The 26872-nt window shown below is 44.5% G+C and overlaps 1 protein-coding gene and 1 non-coding gene across 2 annotated transcripts in view; both read right to left on the bottom strand.

The window, feature by feature from the left end:
- GRIN2B (glutamate ionotropic receptor NMDA type subunit 2B) overlaps positions 1-26872 on the bottom strand; it is a 503573-nt gene that overhangs the window by 224704 nt on the left and 251997 nt on the right. The window contains exon 3 of the mRNA XM_069585649.1: positions 11271-11869. Within this exon, the coding sequence (XP_069441750.1) occupies positions 11271-11869 (599 nt within the window). The remainder of the gene's footprint in view (positions 1-11270; positions 11870-26872) is intronic.
- Positions 17606-17677, bottom strand: TRNAW-CCA (transfer RNA tryptophan (anticodon CCA)). The gene has a single exon. It is a non-coding gene; the product is annotated as a tRNA-Trp (tRNA).

Raw genomic sequence — 26872 nt, 5'->3', positions numbered from 1 at the left:
TATCTGTGCAGTGATCAGACAAAGCCCTCACAGCTCTGTTGTAATGAATCTGTGAGACGATGGACATGAAGATTCCGTGTATTAAAATGGTCACTTTGATCATCATCAGCCATGATCATGAATGAACTGAAGGTACTGATAATCAGGTTTGATGTCAAACACTAAATGGTCTGTGACATACATCCTCACCTGGACCACACATCCTCATCTGGATGCCACCCTGACCTCTTGTAAGGAGTGCTGAAAAGGACTGCTTAGAATGAATATGATACGGTTACAGTGTGGCTGCCATGGCTATTTCTGCTGCTTCACCAGGGAAGATCTTTCCTTCAGCAAAAAGAAGATATCTATGGACTTCATGATACAGACCCACTGGCCTACTACGTCTATCTCCTTTACCTAAACAGTAAATGTGGGGTTACTTAGCAACCAGTCTTACAGCCACCAAGACTTTATAAATGAAATCAGAGTGGATGGAAATACCTTGTTGATATTCACCAGAGCTAACTGCAGGCAAGTCACATAGAAAGATTCTTCCCAACTTCTGTCCCATCTACAGCCCTTTGCGGGCAATCAACAACACGGTCTCAGTGACAGGAAGAAGTGGAGACATTTTCTATGTGAAATATTTTCACCCAGTTCTTTGAATAATTCTTTATTCACCTGAGAGATGCCAAAAGTGAGAGTCACTAAGTCGTGTCAGGCTCTTTGAGACCCCCATGGACTGTAGCCTGCCAGGGTCCTCTGTCCATGAAATTCTTCACTCTTCTCCAAGAAGAGTGAAGTGGGTTGCCATTTCCTTCTCCAGGGGATCTCCCAGACTCAAGGATAGAACCCAGGCCTCCTGCATTGCAGGCAGATTCTTTACTGTCTGAGCCACCAGGGCAGGGTACACACAAAAGTCCATGCTGTGTGGATATCTAACGCACATGTACATAAATGTGCATGCCTGTGTGTCCATGTGTAAGAACTCCACGGGGTCACGTATGACCACAGAAAGCTAAATACAAGAAAGCTTTTAAAGCTTGGATGGGAAAGCTGGGAAGAAAGAGAGAGGGGCAGCAAGAGATCAGTGAACAGAACACCCTACAGAGAAAGATGGAGAAGAATAAGCAGGAAGGTGGGGAGCGGTGTGAGGCAGCGATGAATGAGGGACAGTGAAGCCGGAGCAGCGAGGGAGGCAGTCAGTCGGCAGCCCCCCGCCTGCTGCTGCTGCTGGCAGCCGGACAAGAGGGAACAGATTCCAGCAGCAGGGGCTCTAATCTGTCAGCAGCAGTCCCTACATGTGTGATCGGCCAGCCTAGCTTGGGGACTGGTGCCAGTCTGGGCCCACTGACCCCACTGGGCCCTCCTGGAAGAGAATGTGCCACTGATGAAACCTTGAAGGGCCGGGGAGGGCTTCCTGACCCCCAGCCCCAGCCACTGCCCTCCTCCTCCACCTCTCCGGGTGCCCCTGTCTGCAGCATGGGGTCAGTTCCCTCAGCAAGCCCTTCTCAAGGTCAGCCAGGCCCAACACCCCACTTCTTCCGGATCCTTATCAGCCACACCAGTTCCTGGAGGATTCTTTCCGAGAGATGACCATCTATGCATCCATGACAGCTCCACTGGAGAGGAAACGGAGAAAGGCTCAAACCATTACTTATTTAAAACGTGCGAGGTCTTACAGAGATGCCAAAGCCACAGAACCCTCTCTACTCTCAAGAAGCTTGTGTTCATTAAGCTGACCTTGGCCGGCCGTGGTCCAGCCCTCACTCGGGCTTCCAGCCCATGTCTGTAACCATAAATGACAGCACTAGCGCTTTCTGGCAACTCGCCTCCGTCCTTACCGCCACCCAGCCAGCCTTTATCCTCTGGTGGGAAGAGAGAGCAGATGGAGAAATGACTCCCACTCAATTCCGAAATAACACCAGCTTCGATTCCCATTAACTGTGAATTTGCACCCTTGTCTGGGTAAGAACAAGGGAGCAAGGATCATGGGGACGTTGCCAGACCTGGCCAAAGGTTACCTGGGGAGCCCTGGCTGCCTGCCAGCTCCTCCAAGTCTGTGGTCAGGCGGCCAAGGGGGGTGTGTTCTCTGCAGAGTGTGGCTCCTCCCAGTGGGACCCCTGGGTTCTGCCGCTGCCCTGCCTCCAACAGCCAAGGGACAGCTCTGAGATTCTGTCCTCACATTTGTGAAATCCATTCACCATCCTACCTACTCTCTCTCTCTCTCCCTCGAGAATACGTACCTTGAAAGGGCTGGATGAGATGAGCACCGAGGCCTCTCACAGCTGCGATGATGCTCTGATTCTAAGGGCAGCCAGGGCTTCTTTAAAGCTTGATTACTATGCAGCAGGGGGAGGGGCTGAAATCCAGGCACCCCAGACAGACCCAGACATCACATTGCCCGAGCCTGGGCTTCGGGCTTCTTACAAACATAAAATGGGCATAATGGCTCCCGCTTTCATTCATGCTTTTATGCACAAATATTTATCAAGTGCCTACAATGCAGACAACAAAATATTTTAAAATAAAATTTATACAACATGTCAGATAAGTGCTACAGAGAGAAAAAAAGCAGGAGACGGGGACAGGGAGCTTGGGAGGGTGGGAAGGACAAGCTGCCCTTAAAAGGGTGATAAGAAAACGTTTCCCAAGGACATTTGCGTGGATCAGGATTTTTGCAGGGATCCAGTTAGATAACCGCACTATGCCGGGTGTGCAGAACGCATTCAGAAAGGCAGTCAACACTGGAGTTATTAACTTTGCCAGCCTGGCTGACAATGGGGCTGCTTTTGAGCATGTACTTATGACCATCTTCTTAACCCTGACCATCGCCACCAACCCACATTCTGAGGCTAAGCGTGCTCTGAGGATTAGTCTGTCTGCTTCCTTCATGGAAAGCCACAGCCCTGCACTGCTCTTGCTTCCTTTCTCCTGACACCATCCTATTCCTCCCCATAGATCCTGGACCACCTATGCCTTCTCGCCCAGAGCAAGTGGGCATCCCATCCCCTCCCCAAACTGTCCTCAGTGGAATGGAATTCTCTTCCCACTCACTCCCCCTCTCTATTTCCTGCCTTCTCCTCCAAATTGTAAATAATTTTTTAGAGGAGGAAAGAAGAGACTGAGGAGGAAGAGGAGGAGGAAGAGGAGGAGGAAAACGAAAGAGAAGAAAGAGGAAAGAAACACCAACTGTAACAGTGTGTAATGAAATGTGTTAATCACTCAGTCATGTTCGACTCTGTGAGACCCCATGCCCTTCTCAAGGGAATGCTACCCACTCCAGTATTCTTGCCTGGAGATCCCATGGACAGAGAAGCCCAGTGGGGTACAGTCCATAGTGTCACAAAGAGCTAGACATGGCTGAAGCGACTTAGCACGGCACAGGACTGATTCCCTTCTACAAGGGATCTTCTTAACCCAGGGACTGAACCCAGGTTTCCCACATTGCAGGCAGATTCTTTACCATCTAAGCCACCAGGGAAGCCCCAACTATGTCACTGGTAAGTAACGTCAGCCATAGAATTCAATAGTGACTAAGGAAGGAATCGTGCAGAGGGTCTCAGTGTTAAGCAGTTCAGAATGCTCTTCCCTGAATTTAAGGAAAAGGAGTCAGACTCACTTACTGAAATGACCATCTATATATCTGACATGAGGAAGGTGAAAGACTACAGAAAAACAGGAGAGCTTGAATAACCCTCACATTCAGCCATTCCTCCATGAATAGTTAAAGCTTGCTTTGCCTGAATTACAATCAGCAATGAATATATCTTTTATGATTATTAGATTCTTCTGTTATTTTCCCAAATTTCTATTTCCTGCTACACCACTGAGCAGCTAAAGTCTCTCTATACACAGACTGTGTCTTGCCTTACTAAACATTTCTTGTGAAAAATGGAGCTTTCCTTAGGTTCTAGTGAGTGAGTGTGAGTGAAGTCGCTCAGTCATGTCCGACTCTTTGCGACCCCTGGACTGTAGCCTACCAGGCTTCTCCGTCCATGGGATTTTCCAGGCAAGAATACTGGAGTGGGTTACCATTTCCTTCTACAGGGGATCTTCCTGACCCAGGGATGGAACCCGGGTCTCCAGCACTGGAGGCAGACGCTTTAACCTCTGAGCCACCAGGGTAGACTTCTTCAATCAGGTAAAGACCACCATGCCTAACAGTCCACTTAGAACAATGCATTTGTGGAAACTTTTGACTCACATATAAATTCTACGAAATGAACCTATAATAACTATTTGCCTTACCTTCAGTCTGCCTGTGCTTGGCACGCCCCTCATATTTAACAACAATAAGAGATTGATGGGGCTTCCCAGGTGGCACTAGTGGTAAAGAACCCACATGCCAAGGCAGGAGACTCAAGAGATGCAGGTTCCATCCCTGGTGGGCTATAGTGCACAGGGTCGCAAAGAGTCTGACATAACTGAAGCAACTTATCATGCACACAAGAGATAGGATCAACCAAGCTGGTCTTGCTCACAGTGCCTGAAAACTAACTGACTCGACTCCTAGTTCATTTCTTAACCTCTCAGCATTTTTCAGGCCAGGAGAGTCAAAGAGGCATCGCATGGGAACGATCCCGCTAACATAATGGTTTGAAGGATGTGGCATCTGCCCCAAGGTTAGAGGAAGATCGTGTTCATCACAGCTCTTTTAAAAAGAACCTAACAAAGAACCTTCCTTCGCATCCTCATCCCTCAAAGACCTCACTAGAGGAGGATTCTGGCCTTTTGAGATGACAACTTTCACGGGGAAGGAAGAATTTGGGGGTGGCGGGGGTTAACACAAAACATTTGTTGAGTAGGAAAGCTGAGGACACCAGGGGAAAATAATTAAGCAAGATTCAGGTGGTACTAGTAGTAAAGAATCTGCCTGCCAATACAGGAGATGCAAGAGACGAGGGTTTGATCCCTGGGTCAGGAAGATCCCCTAGAGAAGGAAATGGCAACCCACTCCAGTAGCCTTGCCTGAAAATTCCAGGGGCAGAGGAGCCTTGTGGGCTATAGAACATGGGATTGCAAACAGCTGGACACATCTGAGCACAGCAACAATAAGATAAGAGATTTTCTATATTGAGACCTCAAAGAGCAACTGCTCTTTCTACAAGTCCCCAAAGTTGCTATGGATGAAAAACAAGAGTGCTGGGTCCTCAAGACAGAAGGGGAGCCCTGAGGTGAGCAGCAGGTACACCATCAAGTTTCAGAAATATGCTGGCCAGGTACTGGAGGCCCACTCAGAAGGAAATTCACCGTCACCTGTTTCCCTAGGGAAATGATAAAGGAAACACACAGATACGTGCCTATTTCTTGTTGCTCAGTCGTGTCTCTTAGGGATCCCATGGACTGCAGCACTCCAGGTTCCTTGTCCTTCACCATCTCCCAGAGTTTGCTCAAACTCATGTCCATTGAGTCGATGATGCCATCCAACCATCTCATCTTCTGTCATTCCCTTCTCCTCCTACCCTCAATCTTTCCCAACATCAGGGTCTTTTCCAGAGAGTTGGCTCTTCATGCCTACTAAAAGCTACCAATCTTCTCTAGCTCAGGGGGATAAGAGAGGCTTTAGACAACTTGCCTGATCACTTCCTAAACACTTCCAGATCATCCTGTAGCAAAAGGTTTTCAGGCTTCTCTGGGCAACTAAGATTCTTCACTTCAAGCATGTATGGCATAAGAAATCCTCCAACTCTTTCAACCAAATAAAGTTCCCAGTTGGAACAAAATGTTCTCAGCATGTCTTGGTATAAGGGCTCTGTACTACATTTACTAATAAGGCATAGATGAATGCTATAAAGTTCTAACAGAAAATGAATTCCTATCAGTATACCAAGTAGGATTGTCATACTTGGCCAAAAAAGAAAAAATAATACAGGAGCCCTGTTACATTTGAATTTCAGATAAACAACACATTATCTTTTAATATTAGTATGTCCCATGCCATAATTGAGTCAGACTTACGCTTACAAAAATTCGTCATTTATCTGAAGGTCAAATTTAACTGGGTTTCTGTACTTTTCTTACAATCCTGGTAAACAGCTTTGTCCAGGAGTCTGTCTGGATATAGGCCCCAGGCTTCCAAGAGCTAAGAAGTTATCAATAAGGAATTTGGATTGATGGGGGATAAATAACATTCATTTGACAGTGAAGGAAATCGCTCATTTTAAGGATTCTTTGTGAGAATGCTTATATATCATTAAAAAAATTTTTTTTCCTCCTGCAACTAACAAGTGTGTGCATGCTCAGCCAGTCAGTCGTGTCCGACTCTTCACAACCCCATGGACTATAGCCCGCTAGGCTCCTCTGTCCATGGAATTTTCCAGACAAGAATATTTGGGTTGCCATTTCCTCCTTCAAGGGAGCTTCCTGATGAAGGGAGTGAACCAGAGTCTCTAGTATCTCCTGCACTGGCAGGAGAATTCTTTACCTCTGAGCCACCTGGGAAGCCTAAATAACAAGTAAATCCCTTCGAATATGTGTTTCTGTTTGGGATTCAGGGAGAGCATAGAGCCTTCTGTCTGTGTTCCCCAAGTCAAGACTTAGGAACGTCCCTCATGTGGAAAGAAAGCCACAGTCTCGTCAGGTATGAATGAGGGCCTTCCCTCCCCTTGCAGTATTGCTGGGGATGGACGGACTACAGGGTCTGTGAATGTTCCTGGGTTTTCAGAAGGTGAGGCAAGAAGCCATTTCCTGACTCTGTCTTCGTGGTGCCAACCAGGGGCTACGTGCCCCCCGGATATATCCCGAGGAGCCTTCCTGGGGCTGCTGCTGTTGCGGGGAGCTAAGCATCAGGCCAAAGGAAAAGTCCTCCTTGGAAAACAGCTCAGCATCTGCAACAATTCATTTGCAAGATTTCCTGCTGTGGCTAAATGCGGTGGCTGCTTGGTTTGTTATTTAAAAGAGTGACCCTAGTGAGACCAGAGCTCTGATGGGAGTGGGGAGGGGCTGATTTCAGATCAGGAGGAGGAGGAGCACTAAGGATGCCTAATTGAATTCCACTGATGAACTTAAAGAGTCCCTGTTAGTCAATCCCAATCCTTTCTGGATCCTAATAGAAAAACTATTCGAATACTAGTGTTCAAATACTAAGAGAGGCTAGGCATTGGATTCTAGAGCCAGGGGCAGCTGCACTGGGGAGAAGGGGAAGGAAAAGGCAACGGAGAAGTGTGTGGGCTGCGGGTCCATGGACAGGGGAGATATCCTGTCCAGGGGAGATGCCCAGCAGGCAGTCAGAGACAGAAGCCTGGAAGAGTCAGGGAACAGGAGCAGAAGAGAACCTTCACGGAGGAAACAGTGGAGATGCGCTCTGGTAAGCCTGGTGAGCCCTTTACATGCGGCACTTGGCAAACTGAGGGAGGACGGACTGTCTCTCTGCTCTGCACTGGTCTCAAGGAAAGTGTGAATAGCCTGCACTGTGCCATCTTTGCTCTGTTTAGGACCACTGTGCACAAGAAGGTGAAGGTGGGCGTCTGTGGTCCTCTTGACAATAAGCTTTAAGCAAGGAGGACGGAGGACTGGTACTTCCCTGGTGATCTGGTGGTTAGGACTCTGAGCTTTCACTGCCTAGAGCCCAGGTTTAATTCTTGGTGGGGCTACCAAGATCCCATTTTGTGGACAAAAAAAAAAAAAAAAAGAGCACAGAGAATGAAAGAGGCTGCCTTAGTGGCCAGAAAAGATGGCAACAAGGTTAAGAACAATTATGGTTTCAAAGATATGGTGATTGGAAACCAGGCTTCACAGATAACTTTTACAGTCTAACATGAAGTCAGCCAGATGAGAGGTACTATCTTCAGATGGCAGCTCACCTAGAGGAAGTTTTAAGATAAAAGCAGGCATTCCTAAACCGTATTCATGGACCCTAAGGTGATACCCACTTGACTTCCTTGGGTTCTTTGGCAGATGTTTTCATCTCACTATTCCTTCGTTATTAGTTTTGGTTTTCATGAACAAATATTTGGAAAAATCATCTGAATCAGATTTGAATTTAACACTGACAATGAGGAGAAAGCATGAATGTACAGAACTGAACACATAGTAAGATTTTAAAGGAAACGCCCCTTGTCTTGAAAAGAGGAGCAGAGCAGAGACGCTCCTGTGGGGCAGGGAGGTACTGGGTGATGGGCATCTCGGAGATACGTCCTGCATTCGATCCAAGGATCGTTCTCATGCTGCGTGAACAAGGCAGACAGAAGCGTCCCTGATTCCACAGAGCGTACAGGGAAGAGAGGTGATAAAGCACATAATGACGATCGTCTTTATTGGAAAGGCAGAGGATGCAGGGCAGGTGTGTAACAGAGTGATGTCAGCCCAGGGCTTGGCTTGCAGAGGAAGGGATGCCAAGACTGAATCCTGAGGGACGATGAAAAGGGGGCAGGAGAAGAGGGCAGGGGCACCTGGGGAGCACACTTAGGCAGCAGTAGGGGCTGGAAGGGAGGGAGGGCATGGTAGGTTCAGCCTGGCAGGAAGGTGGCATTGAAGAGAGAGAACTGCAAGAGACAGTTTTGGAAAGCCAAGAAGGCTCACGCTGTGGAAGACTCTATAAACCATATTAAGGAGCTGGGACTTTATTACAGGAGCAATGAAAAGCTGCTGAAAGGTATTAAGCACGAGAGTGATGAAATCACATTTTCATTTTAGATCACTCTGACTGCAGAGGAGATTTAAAAGAAGCAGAACTGGGAGCCAGAAGGTGTTTAGGAGGCCCTGTAGCAATGCGAGTCAGCAGAGGTGGGCTGTGATGCAGCGCACGGGTCAAAGTAAGAGAAGGCTGGGGCACCAAGGACATCTTGGATATTTTTATTGTAGGCACTGGGTAATAAGAGGTACTCTTTATAAGGGGCTTCCTGGGCGGCTCAGTGGTAAAGAATCCGCCTGCCAGTGCAGGAGACCTAAGAGATACAGGTTCAATCCCTGGGTTAGGAGATCCCTTGGAGTAGGAAATGGCCATCCACTCCAGTAGTCTTGCCTGGGGGAATCCTATGGACACGAGCCTGGCAGGCTATAGTCCATGGGGTCACAAAAAGTCAGACACAACTGAGTGACTAAATAACAACATCCCTTTATAAGAGGTGCCAATTTCGCTAGAAGAGCATGGGGAGGGTTGATGGGAGATAAGACAGCAGTTGAGCTCTGGATATGGTGTGCTCTAGGGCTCACAGCATCCAAAGGAGAACAGATGTGGTCATGGTTAGAGGGATACATATGGGGCTCAAGGGAGACTCTGCAGCCAGAGACATCAATTTGGGGGAATTTACAGACATTGCACTCTCAGCAATGGATGAGAAATCTAGCAGAGTGGCTAGGACAGAACCCTGAGAGGCACCAACATTTAAGAGAAGTGTAAAGAAACAAACAAGCTGGGAGGCCAGGACAGATCTGCCAGGAAGGCAGGAAGAAAACCAAGATAGTCTTTGGCAACAAGTGGGAATAACGAGGAATGACAGAGAGAGCAGGGAGTTCAAGGCGGGGGAATGTCAGGGCTGGATCCCAGGTCCAGTCACAGAGAAACTACCTTTAGTTCCAACTCTGAACTGGCAAAGTAGTTGAGAGGCTATGGAGTTCAAGTCCCTTCCAGAAGTTAAATAAGCATTAGTTGGTACACATTCAACCTCCTGTAAATAAAATATACTTGAACCTCTCCAGAGTACACTTTCTAATATTTTATTTTTTTTAAGCTGGGCGGAGGGTACCTAAGTATGAATTAAGTTTTTCTGAATATGTTTCTATGTGTCTGATATAGTTCACAATAAAGGTGAAATGGATACCCAAAATACATTGTTGAGTGAAAGAAAGCAAGGTTATTGCACAGTATGTCTGGTTAGAGTTTCATTTATGTAAAACTGTAGATTCATCTCCACACAGGGACACATGCATAGGGAGCTAGTTAGAAAGATGGCCATTGATTATTTCAGCAATGATTGTTTCTTCAGATTTAAGGTCTTCTTTACTTTTGGGGGGGGCTCTTCCATATTATTTGAATTTTTATTGGCGTATAATTGCTTTACAAAGTTGTGTTAGTTTCTGCTGTACAATGAAATGAATCGGCTATTGGGCTTCGGTGGCTCAGTGGTAAAGAATCTGCCTGCCAGTGCAGAAGATGCAGGAGATACCGGTTCCACCCCTGAGTCAGGAAGAGCCCCTGGAGAAGGGTCTCCCTCTTGGACCCCTCTCCCACCCCGCAACATCCCACCCATCCAGGTCACCACCTGTAGCAGCTTTGGACAAATAACAAAACCACAGAAGCAGATACAGAACCTGTACCTGACTCGTTTATACAATGGTCCCTATGAGGATGTCCTGCCAAAAAGCTGGATTCTAACTGTAACCCACCAGGCTTCTCTGTCCATGGGGAGGGGTGAGGCCAGGGAAGCAGAATTCCACCCATACCTTCTCATTCAGTAAACCTGAACAAGGGCAACCATAAAAGTTTTCTCTACAATGGTGCTCTCACTTAATCTCAAAGGCAGAGAGAGGAGAAGCAAAAAAAAAAATTTTAATTAAAAAAAAATTTTATGTAATAATAATAAAAACAATAAACGTTCAATGAGCCAAAAAGAAAAAGACATCACCATACATGTAACATCTATTTCTGTCATATTTATAATGTCATATCTGTAAAGACAAACTATTAATAACTAATTCCTGGTGGTGAGAACACTGTTATTTGTTGTAAAATTCTTTGTATTTACTAATTTTTTAACTTTTTTCAATAAAATCAAGAGTATTTATTAGAAAACAAAAATAAGCCAAGGGACGAACTCTCTTCACGTGCCTACAGACTCAGGCACAGCATCATCCCGAAGGTAAGGAGCCAGTCCTCTCTCACATCTATGCCTGTCTCATCTTTCCCAGTGATCAGGTGTGTAGCCATCGGAGAGATCTGTGTTCAACTCCAAACTCAACCTCTTAGTCTCAGCATGACCTTAGACAGCTTACACCTACAAGCCTATTCTTTTATATCCTAAAATGCAAGCAATTTTCAAAAGCTGCCTGGTAGAGTTGTTGCCTTGAGGGTTAAATGAGGTTGAACACACAAAACTCTTAAGAGGAAGACCAGGCATATGGGAAGCAATCGAGAAGGAGGGGAGCTGTTCTGTATTTCTTAAAACAAGAACAATCGCACAGCAAGCTCTGAAGCTGGGTCGCCCCCACCCTCACTGGCCCTCCCAGTGGGCAGCCTTCAACCACAGACACGGTGAACGGCTCTTCCCGGCACGTGAACCTCCGACCCGGTCTCCGGAGCCCCCCTCCGACGTCCACAGTCGGTGCGCCGTCTGCCGCGCGCTCACCTGTTCAGCATATTGGACTGGTAGATCCTCTTCTCGTGGGTGTTGTAGCAGCTGCTCTTGGGCTCGGGGATGAAGCTGTGTTCCGACAGCATGTCGGAGGCCGCGGTGGTGATGATGGCGATCCCGTCCCTCACTCTGGCAGGGAGGCCGTAGTCCCACTCATCATAGGACACAGAGACCAGGCCGGTGGGGAACTCCGAGGGCACTGTGTCCGTGTCCCCCGCCACCAGACTAGGCACAATCCACGTGTAGCCGTAGCCGGTCAGCCCTACTGAGTTAGCCACTTCAAAGATGTAGGTGGCCTCTTCCTTAGTACAGTAAAGAAGAATGATGGGGCTCTGGAGTTTCTTGAGCTGGTTCTGGATTTTAGAATCCCCGTCGTCCAAGGACATGTCCAGCAGAAGGACCTCCTCCAGCTCCCAGCCCACGAAGCTGTTCTCGATGGTGCTGCGAATCTTGTTGACAAAGTCCTGGTAGCCAGGGAAGTAGGTGGTGACGATAGAGAAGATGTACCAGTCATACTCCTCCATGATGTTGAGCATCACGGAAGCCTGCTGTTCAATGGACGGGCCGAACTGGAAGAACATGGAGGATTCATCCTAGAGCGGGAAACATAAAGAAAGAAAAAGAGAGAGAAAAGTCAAAACAAAGATGGTGAGGGAGAGCCTGAACCAGCTGGATACAGAGGTTTGTTTGTGTCAATTACTCTTTCCACACTGATGCCTTTAAAGAGGGATATGTTTGAATTGCAAACATCTGTAATACTCTCCTTCTTAAAACCTTCCCCTGGAGAAAACCAACCTGGGTCTATGCTCTCTTTGAAGTCCTCGAGGCTACTGCAGAGCCCCAGACAGCCTCTCAAAATCAAATATGTTAGTATTTCTAGAGCAAAATGTAGGAAGAGTCACAAAAAGCAGGATAAAGACTAAATGGCCTCATGTCAGTTGAGGTCAGGGTTTGCTGTCAAATAAGTTATATAAACACAAACTTGCTCTTTCCAATTTTTGAGACTTTTGGATTCATCAGTTGTGGGTGTGTTTCATTCAATTCGGGGAATAATCCAAAATGCCCTCAATCTGCCCTTAAATCTACCTCAAGTAGGGAGGGGGCAGGTGAGTGGTCCAGCAGGTGAGTGGCGCTCAGGTATGGTGAGCTGGGAAGTGCACTGTAGCACAAGATTTGATCTCTGCATTGTCTATAAAGACATAACTGTTAAATGAATAGCACATGGAGTTTTCTCTCTGTCTTCTACTCTGGTAATGAGGCATATAGGTTAGAATGAGGCACAGTCAGTCTATGTAAGCTACAAGTTACAATGACTTGTCTTCAAGGTCATCTGTGATTAAGCCTGTATTTGAGAACAGCGTGTAGAGAATAGCTCTTTCTCTTTCTTCTATAATGCCAAGGGTCTCCGTCTGACCTGTGTATTACACACAACCCTCTGTCAATTCTAAGCATCTTATGTTTTCTCCCACTTTGTGAGGGAGAAGCCCTTTTACATTTCTCCCATTTGAAGCTGTATTCCACCTACCATTTGGACATGTCAGGCCCTGCGTTTTATCTCCATCTTACAGCTAGAAGAATCTGAAACCACAAAATGAAGACCCTCTCGGCCTCGTCCTTCTGTTTCAGTCTATTTTCCCCTGATTTCCTCCTGGGTAATGGCGTCTCTTTTCTTGGTCAGTGGCCCCTGTCTCCTATATGATGGTTTATCTCCATTTTATAACTATCCAAGCTAACAAAATTGTGTTTTTAATTCAAAGGGGGCAGTGCTTTTTTATCCCCAAAACCAGAGCTTTGAAGCATGGTTACAAGAGATCAGGCTTTTAAACAAAATGATGCAGTGATTTCTTAGTTCAGAAACATATTGTTGTATAGCTGAGAAATTGCTGAGTATTTTTTGGGCACTCGCTATTGAAAAAAAAAAATGCAGGCTGGGAGATATCCAGCTGGTATCCAAAGACCCTGATTCGGCAGCAAGAGCTGCCAGCCCAAGGCTCTGCCAGGGCTGGGTGTGCTTCACGTGGCTTGAACTCTTCACATTTTCTTCCAAGTGATCCAAATGAAACAGGAGCTGCTCAGTCATGTGGGGTTAATTCCTTCTGCTCTGGGTAAAATGGTGCTTATAATGGCTCCCTCCTCTGGCTTAAACACACAGTCCAAGAGGAGCCTCTTAGGATCATGGGACTCAGGGATATAGACAGGGTGGGGTACCAGGAATGCATGGGGGAGGGAATGGAAATTATTTCAGAATAAAAGAAAGCCCAGGGCCAGATGGCTTCACAGGTGAATTCTACCAAAAGTGTAGAGAATAGTTAACACCTATTCTGTTCAAACTCTTTCAGAAAACTTCAGAGGAAGGAAAACTCTCAAACTCATTCTATAATGCCACCATTACCCTGATACCAAAACCAAAGATGCCACACACGCACAAACATTACAGGCCAATCTCACCAATATACATGGATGCAAAAATCTTCAACAAAATTCTAGCAAACGAAATCCAACACCACATTAAAAAGCATCGTCATCAAGTGGGCTTTATCCCAGGGATGCAGGGATTCTTTGATATACGCAAATCAATGAATGTGATACACAAAATTAACAAATTGAAAGATAAAATGATTATCTCAATAGATGCAGAGAAAACTTTGGACAAAAATAAGCATCCATTTATGATTAAAAAAAAAAAAAAAACTCTCCAGAAAGTAGGCATTAAAGGAATATACCTCAACATAATAGAGGCCATACATGACAAACCCACGGCAAACATTATTCTCAGTGGTGAAACCTGAAACCATCTCCTCTAAGGTCAGGAACAAGACAAGGGTGCTCATTCTCATCTCTATTATTCAACCTAGTTTTGGCAGTCCTAGCCACAGCGACCAGAGAAGAAAAAGAAAGAAAAAGAATCCAGATTGGAAAAGAAGAAGTAAAACTCTCACTGTTTACAAATGACTGACACTACATATAGAAAACCCTAAAGATGCCACCAGAAAATTATTGGAGCTAAGGGTAAAATGGTGTTTATAATGGCTCCCTCCCCTGGCTTAAACAGACAGTCAAAGAGGAGCCTCTAAGGACTATAGCAAAGTTGCAAGATATAAAATTAATACTCAGAAATCCCTTGCATTCCTACACGGAACAGAATAGTGATTTTTCTTTTTTTTTAATGCACCCAGCCCCTGCTCCTCGTCTTCCACTTCAACGCCAAGTATACACTGCTCTTCAGGTGACACTGACCTTGTTCTTGGGTTACAATATAGTGTGGGAATCCAAGACAGCAAAGCTTAATTATGACAAGACTTGTCAGGGACCCACAGAAAACCACAGTAACAGGAAAGGAAGGCCCGTGACAGAACAACTTACCCAGAATGGTTGTGATCACTTTAAAGTGACAGCCATGTGTTTCCCTTGTTACTTTCAGCTAAACTGGGGAGTTTGGGAGATTCTCAAATGAGATGCATTATCACTTGAGTTTTCACCAGCCCAGTGGACATGACTAAGGGACAGATGCATCCAAATATACCTTAAAATGCACAGGCGTAGGATTAGATGGGTAAAACTACTGCCCATTCTATGCTAAATGAACATATCACAAGGAGGTTCTTGAACACCCACAAAGCTCCAGCCACAGTGAAGCCACAGCTGATTCCAAAACACAGCTAGAGATAGCCTTGAAGGAAAACCCATGGGCATCCATAGTCAATGAGCCCATGCTAATGAGACTGAATTTAAAAGACAGCCAATCTACTGTATACCAACCTGACCCTCTCCTTTTTAGTCTTCTCTTAAAACTCCCTCACAAAAATAAATGAGCTCTTAAAGAAACTGCCAGCTATTATGTGAAGAAAGCCAATAAACAGTGAAAGTAAAAAAAGGAAAAATTAATATGGTTTCAAGTTACCTCCACCACATCCTTATCTTACCTACTAATTCTATCATCTTCCATGATCATACTTTTCTGATTTCCTCCACTCCTGTCAATGCCCAGTTCAACCATCTTATCTTGCCAATCCTTCATTAAATAAGGAGGCCTTACAAGGCGATTTTATCTGGGGCACCAAGAGGAGGTTAATGAAACCAAATGGGAATCAAGAGACAAAGTTATAGCTTGGACAAATGTTTCCTGGTATAATGAGTGGTCCAGCATTATTAATTTAGTTGACACATCAATCTGGTATATAGCAGTCGGGAACGGAACAGCTCTTTTTCAACAAAGCTTTGGGCTAACTATAAGTTGTAAGCAGTGACAGCCTTTGCAAATTATGGTCACAGCCACAAATCAAAGAGCAATCTTGATGTGTGCATGGAGTGGAAAGGACTGTGGCCATGCATCCATCTTGGCAGGCTCCCAGCATGCACTGTGATCACCACAAGAAGTAGCATCTTCTAGGATGAAGGACAGGGATATAACTCAGCTCACTATGCTTCCCCACTAACATTTTTATCTCCTGGTGTCATTACAAAATGTTATGTGCACAGGTCCTTGGAGCAGTCTCCTCAGATTCCCAGTCAAATTTATTATATGAATGTACTTCTTCAACTTGCCTCCAGAGCTCCTTTAAAGCAGTCCAAGATAAAGGGTTGCTATGACTAATAGGTACAGCCAGCACAGGGAAGCTACGATGGGACATTAGAGCCTGTCAGTCTGGAACTGTTATGGTGAACCCCATCATGTCGGTGTTCATGGTGTTTATTTGCTAATAAGAAGAGACAAAAACAAGTCCTATTTTCATTCTACTAACTGCCTCAGAAAATTGCTGCCTAGAAAATTAGCAGTACATGAGATTCTTCTTCTACATCACTGAGGTCCCTTAGAGATTTGCTTCAGACATAAAGGATATACTAGCAATGGGGTTCAGCTGCCAGTTCACCTTGGGAACTGCCTCAGCTGAAGAGCAGACCCTCACCCAAAGTGGATAGAGTGTACGGAGGGACCGGTGGTCATGGAGTCTAAAGACCTGGTCCTCCTGCCTTAATTCTGGGCAACTCTGAAGGATGTGTCTGTCTTCAGAACTTCCCACAAGGTTCCGTTAATATTGCATCAAAGGACTTCCTCGGTGCTCCAGTGGTTAGGAGTCTACCTGCCGATGGAGGGGACACAGGGTCTATTCCTGGGCCAGGAAGATCCCATATGCTGCAGGGCCGCAAAGCCAGTGCACCACAATTAGTGAAGCCAGTGAGCCCTGGAGCCCATGCTCTGCCACAAGAGAAGTCACCGCAGTGAGAAGCCGGCACACCGCAACTAGAGTGTAGCCCTTGCTCGCAGTAGCTAGAGAAAGCCTGCGCACATCAACAAAGACCCAGCACAGTCAGAAATAAAGAAAGAAAATACTGTCTCACACTGTATTTCTCCCTCTGTCTACTCCTGCCTTTCCATTCAGGGCGTGTGGGACTGGAGAGCATTCACTCCTAAACCTCCTATGCACCAACTTCACCTCAGATCACCTTCTCAGGGAACCAAGCTGGAGACTTTATCCATTTCCCTTTTCCAATGTGGAAAAGTGACAACTTGAAAGTGAACATGGTATCTGTTTTCAAATATAAAAATGACTTACATGGTAGAAAACTACGTCTCTGCCCATTGGCTCCAGAGGAGAAAATTGGGACCAGTGAGCAGAAATAGTAAAAGGCACCATTGGGCTCAATGGAGAAAGTACATTTGCAACAATTATAGCTGTTTAAAATGAAATGGGCCTCGTAAGGTAAGGAGCTTGCTGTCGTTATGAACATTCAAAAAGGAGCTGGATTATTAACAGATAAAGGGATTCTCCCCAGCACTCCATGCGGAAAATGCCAGGCTCATCTCTCAGGCCTATTTCAAAAGTCAGCTTTTTTTATGCATATTGTCTTTTCTGACGTTCCCAAGTCAATTCTCTTTTCTCTGTGCGTTCACAATATTTTATACATGCCCCATCACCATATTTATTTATCTAAAAAATTTTAATGAAGTGTAATTGATGTACAATATGATATAAATTATAGGTGTGCAATACAGTGACTAGCAACCTTAAAAGTTATACTCCATCTATAGTTATTATAAAATACTGGCTATATTCCCCGTGTTGTACAATGTTTCCTGCTGGCTTATTTTATACCTCATAGTTCGTAGCTGTTACTCCCTCCTCTGTGGGAATCACTACTTTCTTCTCTGTATCTGAGTCTGTTTCCTTTCTGTTGTTATATTCACTAAGTAAGTAAGTAAGTAAAGTCACTCAGTCGTGTCCGACTCTTTGTGACCCCGTGGACTGCAGCCCACCAGGCTCCTCAGTCCATGGGATTCTCCAGGCAAGAATAATGGAGTGGGTTGCTATTTCCTTCTCCAGGGGATCTTCCCAACCCAGGGATCGAACCCGGGTCTCCTGCATTGGAGGCAGACACTTTAACCTCTGAGCCACCAGGGAAGCCCTGTTATATTCACTAGCTTGCTGTATTTTTTTTTTAAGATTCTACATATAAGTCATATTATTCAATACTTATCTTTCTTTGTCTGACATCTCATTTAACATAATACTCTTCAAGTCCATTCCTATTGATGCAAATGGCAAATTTTCATTCATTTTTATGGCTGAATTGTATTCCATTGTGTGTGTGTGTGTATATATATACACACTCACAGACTACACCTTATTTATCCATTCATCTGTTGATGGACACTTAGCTTGCTTCTATATCTTAGCAAGTGTACATGAGGCCGCCATGAACACTGGGATACACGTGTCTTTTTAAATTAGTGTTTTGGGTTTTTTCAAATATATACCCAGGAGTAGAACTGCTGGGTCTTATGGTAGTTCTTTTTGCCTTTTGATACTGTTCGTGGTGTTCTTGCAACAAGCTTATTAGAGTGGTTTGCCATTCCTTCCTCCAGAGCTGTGGTTTTTCCAGTAGTCATGTGTGGATGTGAGAGTTGGACCATAAAGAAGGCTGAGTGCCGAAGAATTGATGCTTTGAACTGTGGTGTTGGAGAAGACTCTTGAGAGTCCCTTGGACTGCAAGGAGATCAACGAGTTAATCCTAAAGGAAATCAACTCTGAATATGCACTGGAAGGACTGGTGCTGAAGCAGAAGCTCCAATACTTTTGTCTACCTGATATGAAGAGCAGACTCATTGGAAAAGCCCGTGATGCTGAGAAAGACTGAAGGAAAAAGGAGAAGAGAGCAGCAGGGGACGAGATGATTAGATAGCATCACCAACTCAATGGACATGAGTCTGAGCAAACTCCAGGAGACAGTGAAGGACAGGGAAGCCTGGCGTGCTAAAGTCCATCGAGTGGCAAAGAGTCAGACACGGCTTAGGGACTGAAGAACAACAACAGCAATGGTAGTTCTATTTTGATTTTTTAAGGAACTGCCATACTGTTTTCCATAGTGACTGCACCAATTTACATTCCCACCAACGGTGTTTGAGGATTCCCTTTTCTCATGGGAAGCATATATGCATGCTTCGTCCCATTAAAAACTGTGCATTTCTCAAGGGCAGGAATTGCACCTTATTCATCTCTGAATCTCCAGGTGGCACGTGAAAAAAAATTAAATGTTTGTTGTATTAATATTACAAAGTACATTCCTTTGTTGGGTGGGAGATGAACTGAAATGACCTTGATGGTCTCAACTGGTTCCAAATTTCTATGCTGATGGCACATGTCTGCAGTTATGCCTGAATGGTTGTGCACTTGTACAAAAAGTGAAGGGGATCCACCTTGGAGCCAGCCCAAGAGGCAGGAAGTGTACCAGTCATTTCTTCATTCTTCTCTACGGCAAATTCCATGAAGCATCATCTACACTTCTTCCAACTCTTCTCCCATTCTTTCTTGTACTAATTCCAATCACACTTCCAACACCACTCCTCCTCCCCAAAAGATCGTCTTGTGAAATGCAGTGGTGACATTTGTGTTGCCAACTCTAACGTCCATCTGCAGCCTTTGACTTGGGTCATCACAGGCTCCTAAATATGCTCTCGTCCCTTGGTTTCCAGGGTTTCATATTCACTTGACTGTCCTCCTAACTTACTGGTAGCTGTTCTCCCATCTCCTTTGCTGGTTCCTCCTCTTCCTTCTGATCTTTTGAAGCAGGCGTGCCCCAGAGTCAATCCTTGATCCTCGTTTTGTTCCCCTTCTCAGAAATCTCACTCAGTTTCCTGATTTAAATCCCATTTCGATGCCGATTGCTCTCACACTTCTTTCTCCAAAACTTCAAACTGACACATCAAACTGCCTATTCTACATCCCCATTTGGATATCTCTGAACATATCCAAAATGGAAATGTTTCCAATTTCAGTTCAAGGCAATTCTCTCCTCCTACTGACAACTCCTCTCTTTCTTTGGACTTCTACATCCAATCAGCCAGGACACCTTGACTGCCTTACCTTCAAAACGCTGTCCATTGAGAGCCTTTGACCACCCACGTTGTTTGAGCCACCCTCATCCTTCACCTGTCATTGAAAGGCCTGCTAACTGGCCCTCCTGCCTCTGCCCCAGTCTCATGTACAACAAAGAAGCAAGAAGATTCTTTGAAAGCTTAAATCATAAGATGCTATCTTTGGTCCCAAATCTTCAATGACTTCCCAACTCACTAAAAGGAAAAAGCTGACACCCAGGATTGGAACCCCACTGGCCCTCAGATCCCACCTTCTCCAACTCTACCTCTCACTCTCCTCCAAGCATGCTGATTGCTCTTAAATACACTAATTCCCACCCCAGACCTTTACTCAAGCTATAGCCTCTGCCTGAAACACTTCATCCAGCTTCCCAGGTACCCACAGGGCTAACACACACACCTGGTACAAGTCTTCACTAAGACCTCACCTTCTCAACAAAGCTCAATCCTGAGCCTGCGATACGATACAATAGTCACTCTCTCCCATCAAAGGTAGGCCTGAGTCCTCTTATCCTGCCAACATATGAAACCTACTCTTAATTATGAATCCATTTTTGATTTTTGCCACAGCATTCATTTACCACCATCAAACATAATACAATGTATTTATCATGAATGTTTGCCTCTTCCCAACTAGAATGTGAACACCATGAAGGCCGGCATCAATTTATTTGTTTATTGCTGTAACTCAGCACCTAGAATGGGCCCTGGCCCAAAGTGGACTCTCAGTAAACAGCTGGTGAATTTTAAAAAGTAGTAATTTGCCATTGTTTGTGTTTGTATTTGTTCACATTTTTCTGTGGGGGTGTGGGGTTCATGTATCTTTTCTAGTTAGTGTGTTCGCATTCTTCAGATAAATACCCAGAAGTAGAACTGCTGGGTCATATGGTAGATCTATGTTCAATTTTTTCAGGAACCCCCATACTGTTCTCCAGAGTGGCTGTACCAGTTTACATTCCCACCAATAGTACCCGAAGGCTCCCTCTTCTCCACATCCTCACCAACACTTGTCATTTCTTGTCTTTTTAATAATAGTCATTCCAATAGGTATGGGCTCCTATCTTCCTATAGTTTTGAGTTGATTTCCCTGAAGATGTGTGATGCTGAGCATCATTCATGTGCCTATTGGCCATCTGCATGTTCAGGAAAAACATCTATCCAAGCCCTCTGTCCAGTTTTTAATCATATTGTTTGCTTTTTTTTGCTATTGAGCATTATGAGTTCTTTATGTATTTCATATATTAAAACCTTATCAGATATATGATTTACAAATATTTCTCCCATTCAGTAGGTTGCCTTTTCATTTTGTTGATGTTTTCCTTTGCTGTGCAGAAGCTTTTTAGTTTGATGTGGTACCACTTGTTTATTTTTGCTTCTGTATTACTCAGCCATAAAAAAGAATGGAATCTTGCCATTTGTGACAACATGGTTGGACCTTGAGGGCATTATGCTAAGTGAAATAAATCAGGCAGAGAAAGACAAATACCATATGATTTCACTTATATGTGGATTCTTAAAAAAAAAAAAAAAAAGGCAAACAAATCAAATGGAACCAAAAAAGAAAAACAAAAAAAGCTAAGCTCATAGATACAGAGAACAGATTGGAGGTTGCCAGAGGCAATAGATGGGGAGTAGGTGAAATGGGTGAAGGAAGTCAATGGTACAAAGTTCCAGTTAAAAAATAAACACGTCATTGGGATGTAACGTACCACATGATGACTATAGTTAATAATATTGTACTGCATATTTGAAAACTGCTAAGAGAGTAAACCTTAAAAGTTCTCATCACAAAGAAAAAAAGGTTTTGTAACATGTTTGGTGAGGAACGGTAACAACACTTGCTGTGATCATTTCACAGTGTTTACAAATACGGAATCATTATATTGCATGCTCAAAATGTAATATAAAATTACATATCAATTACACCTCAATTACAAGAGTGGCAGTTGATGTTGCATCCAGATAATGCTCATGCATGCATGCTAAGTTGCTTTAGTCGGGTCTGACTCTGCATCTCCATGGTTTGTAGCCCTCCAGGCTCCTCTGTTCATAGGATCTCCCAGGCAAGAACACCAGAGTGGGTTGTCATGCCCTCCTCCAGGGTATCTTCCCAGCCCAGAGATCAAACCTACATTTCTTATGTCTCCTGTATTAGCAGGCAGGTTCTTTAACCACTAGCACCACCTGGGAAGCCATAGATAATTTTCAAACGTAGTTTATTTTTGTTGGCTATTGAACTGATAACATTGTCCAGCATTTTATTTATTTTTTAATGGAAGAATAATTGCTTTATTGAATTTTGTTGTTTTCTGCCAAACACCAACATGAATCAGCCGTAGGTATACATATGTCCTCTGAGGTCCCTCATGCTGCACAAATCTTAGCACTGTATAACATCCCAGGGATTACAAGCCTGCTAGGACATTAAAGCAAATTTAGATTAAATAAATTTGACCTTTCCCCTCCTTCTATTTTCCTTCTAAATTCAGTTCTCAAGAAGGATCTGTGTTTGAAAAAAGGCTAGAACCTCTAGGCTTTTGCTGAAAACCTCCACTACCCATCAGATTTAGAAGGCAAGTGTAGAAATGACGGGCTAAGAGGTCAGGTTCCTCCAAGCTGGGTTAGTCCTGGGTATTTCTTCTCTACTTCTTCCACACCGAGCACAAAGTAGAAGCAGAATATGGGGACAAAAAATCTCTCCTCTCCCAACACAAAGGGAGGATTTTCTCTACCCTCCCAACTCCAAGAGATCCCCTTTTTGGTGACTATAAACTCTGATACCAACCATCGTTTTTTTTCAGATGACTAAGGCTGGTGTAGCTATTTAGAGTGGGTTTGGTTAGTGTCAATTCTGTGAGCCCTTCAAGAAAGAAAAAAAACACCCGATGTTCTCACCATTAATCAGAAATATCATGAGTGAAACACACAAAGGAAGCTCACTGGTGGAGAAGCATGATCTTTCCTGCCAGTTAAACGCTAGATTCATTCTCAGTAAACCCTTGCACACAAAGAGAATGCTCTGGGTTTTCAAAAGCCCATGAACAGACATTCAAGCAGATTGAGCTAGTCTAACAGCCATTCTGGATAGCTAAACAACTCCCCCAGAAGCCGGCATTCTTTTTCTTATTTGTTCTTTCAGAAGATAATTTTGCTTTCTCCTTGAATTGTGTCCTAGTTTCCTCCCTGAATCTCCCTCTTGGATGTGCTTCAATCGCTGAATTTAAGCCACAGCTGAGAAACAAACTAAAAGTATTCACTTTGAGAATGTCTACAAGGTCCTTCCTATTCTAGGTCTCAGGGACAATTTTTTAGCAAGAAGAAAGCTTACCAGCAACAGACAGGGCAATAAGAGGAGAAGAATAAAAAGGCCAGTTCCCTCTCACTAAGATACTCAAGTGAAAGAATTGAGTCAGGAAGCAAAAGGCCTGGAGAATACCAAGAGGACTTTCAGAATGTGCTTGGGCTCTGCTATAAGGTATCAGGACACCAAAATCCTAACAAGGCAATTGCATTTCACCTTCAATTAAAATTCTTCACTATGGCCAGTGTTTTCTGCACATCAAAACAACTCTCAGATGAACTGATTTGTATTTTTATTACGGGGTCCTTTTCTATAAAAGAATGAGCTGACATATTCAACAATCACCACGTTCTGTGACTGAATAAACATACTTTTAAATAAATGCAAGTGGAGAAAGCAGGGGAATAGGAAAAGTTGGGGGGAAAATGAAATAAAGGAAAATAGTATAAACATCAAACCAACAGTATTAATTAGGATTATCAATATCAGACTAAATTTATTTAGACAAGTTTACAAAATCAAGTGATATAGATCTGGGCATTTTCATGAATTTAAAAAAAAAGCATTTCATAGATAAAAAGAAGGGCATGGTAAAACTAAACCACAGAACTAAGAGAAAAGAAAAATTTTATTAGGCACGCAATCCAAAATCAAAACTGCTTATACCATCAAAATCTTTCTATTTCACTTAAGCCAAGAGGGTGGAGTTTACAGAAGAAATGTGCTCGTTAATCAAGAACAGGGTGAAGTAGAGACCAGTGATGGTACTGGATGCATCAGCAGCATTTTTCAGAGTGGAGCTGTAGACATTTGTCTCAAAAATATTAATGTTCTCATCTCTTAATATGTATTTGCTCAGAGCATCATATTCATATACCAATGGGAGTAAAGAATTGGGGAGGTGCTCACAAGAGGAGATGAGGAGGAAAGGCATTTTATACTTGACAAAGCTAAGAGTGCTGGTACCTTACATGCTGCTGAAAATAACAAAGCCCTGGTTCTAAATACAGTAGCTATGTTCATGCACATGGGTCTCTTCAAAAGATTCCTGGAAAACAAAAAGGTCTCTGTCCTTCTGTCGCTGCTCTACAGAGAAAGATGAAACATTGCTGAATTGAGAATCTGGACCAATGGTGCTCTTTGGCACAGGTCAACAAGCCATTGCCGGGAGAAATATCAATAACCTCAGATATGCAGATGACACCGTGCTTATGGCAAAAAGGGAAGAGGAACTAAAGAGCCTTTTGATGAAAGTGAAAGAGGAGAGTGAAAAAGCTGGCTTAAAACTCAACATTCAGAAAGCATCCAGTCCTGTCACCTTATGGCAAATAGATGAGAAAACAACAGAAACAGTGAGAGACTTTATTTTTCTGGGCTCCAAAATCACTGCAGATGGTGACTGCAGCCATGGAATTAAAGGACGCTTACTCCTTGGAAGAAAGGCTATACCAACCTAGACAGCATATTAAAAAGCAGAGACATTACTTTGCCTACAAAGGTCCATATAGTCAAAGCTATGGTTTTCCCAGTAGTTATGTATGGATGTGAGAGTCGGACCATAAAGAAAGCTGAGTGCCAAAGAATCGATGGTTTTGAATTGTGGTGTTGGAGCAGACTCTTGAGAGTCCCTTGGACTGCAAGGAGATCAAACCAGTCAATCTTCAAAGAAATCAGTCCTGAATATTCATGGGAAGAACTGATGCAGAAGCTGAAGCTCCAATATTTTGGCCAGCTGACATGAAGAACTGACTAACTGGAAAAAACCTTGATGCTGGGAAAGACTGAAGGTAGGAAGAGAAGGGGATGACAGAGGATGAGATGATCGGATGGCATCACCGACTCAATGGAAATGAATGTGAGCAAGCTCTGGGGGATGGTGATGGACAGGGAAGCCTGGTGTGCTGCAGTCCATGGGGTCGCAAAGAGTTGGACACGACTGAGCGACTGAACTGACTGAACAAGTCATTGCCTCCAGGGGCAGAAAGAAGTTTCCTGAAAAAGTTTCTCCCAACAAATATCCAGTGATCTGTTTCCCCAGGTCCCTGCACTGAGAAACTGATCACTACTTCCTCACAGAAAGCCAAGGATGGCTGTTCACAATTAACATAGCTTTGAAACTTTCACTTTTCCAAACTAATTTGGTCCTCTGTCTAAAATAGGCAACACATTTTGAAGGGCTCCAGAAATGAAAAGAAAATTGCATACAAGCAAATTAAATATACATATACATCTTCAACTGCTTGTCATCACCTGCCTGGCTCTGCCTGACTTGACTGTGGACTTAGAATTTTGGCCACCAGCTGTGCCTTCCACCCTTTAAAGCAGGACTGGTTGTGTCCCATCCTCAACCAGAACATCTTCTAGAGCTGACTGGGCTGCTCCAACTCCAGAATTTAGAGCACATGATGTGAGCCTGGCTGGGTGCAGAAGATGAAGGCTTCCCCCCTTCAGACTTACTAAGTGCCCACCCAAACTTCTGCGTGACTTTTATTCCTGTCTCTACCAGATAAGACTGGGCTTCCCTGGTAGCTCAGCTGGTAAAGAATCCGCCTGCAATTTAGGAGACCTGGGTTCAATCCCTGGGTTGGGAAGATCCCCTGGAGAAGGGAAAGACTACCCACTCCAGTATTCTGGCCTGGAGAAGTCCATGGACTGTATAGTTCACGGGTTTGCAAAGAGTTGGACACAACTGAGCGACTTTCACTTCCTACCAGATGAACAGCCCTACTTAGACCTTCCCACTTTCTGCACAGTCCCTGCCAATACCCTTGATGCTGGACACTCCCTGCTCCCTATATCCAGGTGCCAACAGAGACTGGACACCCTTTCCTGCTCTTAACAATAAGAAGTTTATGTTGCTTTGTCCACTATTGTATCAAACCCCTGCATTCCCACACCATCCTGAATCACACCAAGTGTGCGTTATTTGATTCGAAATATGTTTTTCTGGAGGGCTGGTGGTGCTAGTGGTAAAGAACCCACCTGACAATGCAGGAGGCATAAGAGACATGGGTTTGCACCCTGGGTTAGGAAGATGCCCTCTAGGAGGGCACGGCAACCCACTCCAGTATTTTTGCCTGGAGAATGCCATGGACAGAGGAGCCTGGAGGGTTTCAGTCCATGGAGTCACAAAGACTGAATTGACTTTGCATGCACGTACATAGGTTTTTTGGAGCTCGCTGGCTCCTCCCTTGCGGCAGGCAGTGTACAAGGTGAGGTCCACTATCTCCCCACCCTTGGCCTCTCCTTAGACTTGTTTAGACCCCAGAATGCCTGGCTTGCAAAATGGTGAAAGTGGTGTCCAGTGCTGGATCGGTTACATCTAAGTTTCTCTGAAATTTTCTTTGTTCACTTCATGCTGCAAATCACTCTCTTTTGCTGGAATTTTTCAACTTTCACTTTAGCTATGCCTCCTTTGTGCCTATGGGTTAATAGCACAAATGGCTCTTTAAGAGTTCAGAATTCCTAACTGCTTACCCTTCATTTTCTTTCCCTCCAGCTCTGGGACATGTGGGTATATGAAGTCTCACTGAGTGCAAAGCTTCATTGGCTGGAACTAACATCTAGTGCCCAATCGGACAAAGGAAGAACCACAGGATCCTGTCTATGTTCCTAGAAAACACCTGTCTATTTCTCTATCCACACACAGAAGGAATACTTGGCTGAGAACGTACCATGCTACAGATCCAGTTTCCAAAGCAGTCTAGGGTCACCATCTCTGGTCCAGCCTGCCCCTCCCCCCACCAATGCAGCAGTACCAACTCTGCCAATATCCTGGCCATCTTGCCACTGATGTCCTGGGCACTGGTGTCTTGAGCAATGCAACTCAGGCTGAGGCTTCTTCCTTTGCTGTCTCTCTTTCCCCACAGCGTTAGTCCCACAGATGAAGACCTTACTGGAAGATTTCCCTGGCGCCTCAGA

The sequence above is a fragment of the Ovis canadensis genome, chromosome 3 (assembly GCF_042477335.2).
Source record: "Ovis canadensis isolate MfBH-ARS-UI-01 breed Bighorn chromosome 3, ARS-UI_OviCan_v2, whole genome shotgun sequence".
NCBI classification, from domain to species: Eukaryota; Metazoa; Chordata; class Mammalia; order Artiodactyla; family Bovidae; genus Ovis; species Ovis canadensis.
Note: the sequence above shows the minus strand (reverse complement) of the source record. Positions and strands in the feature narration are given on the sequence as shown.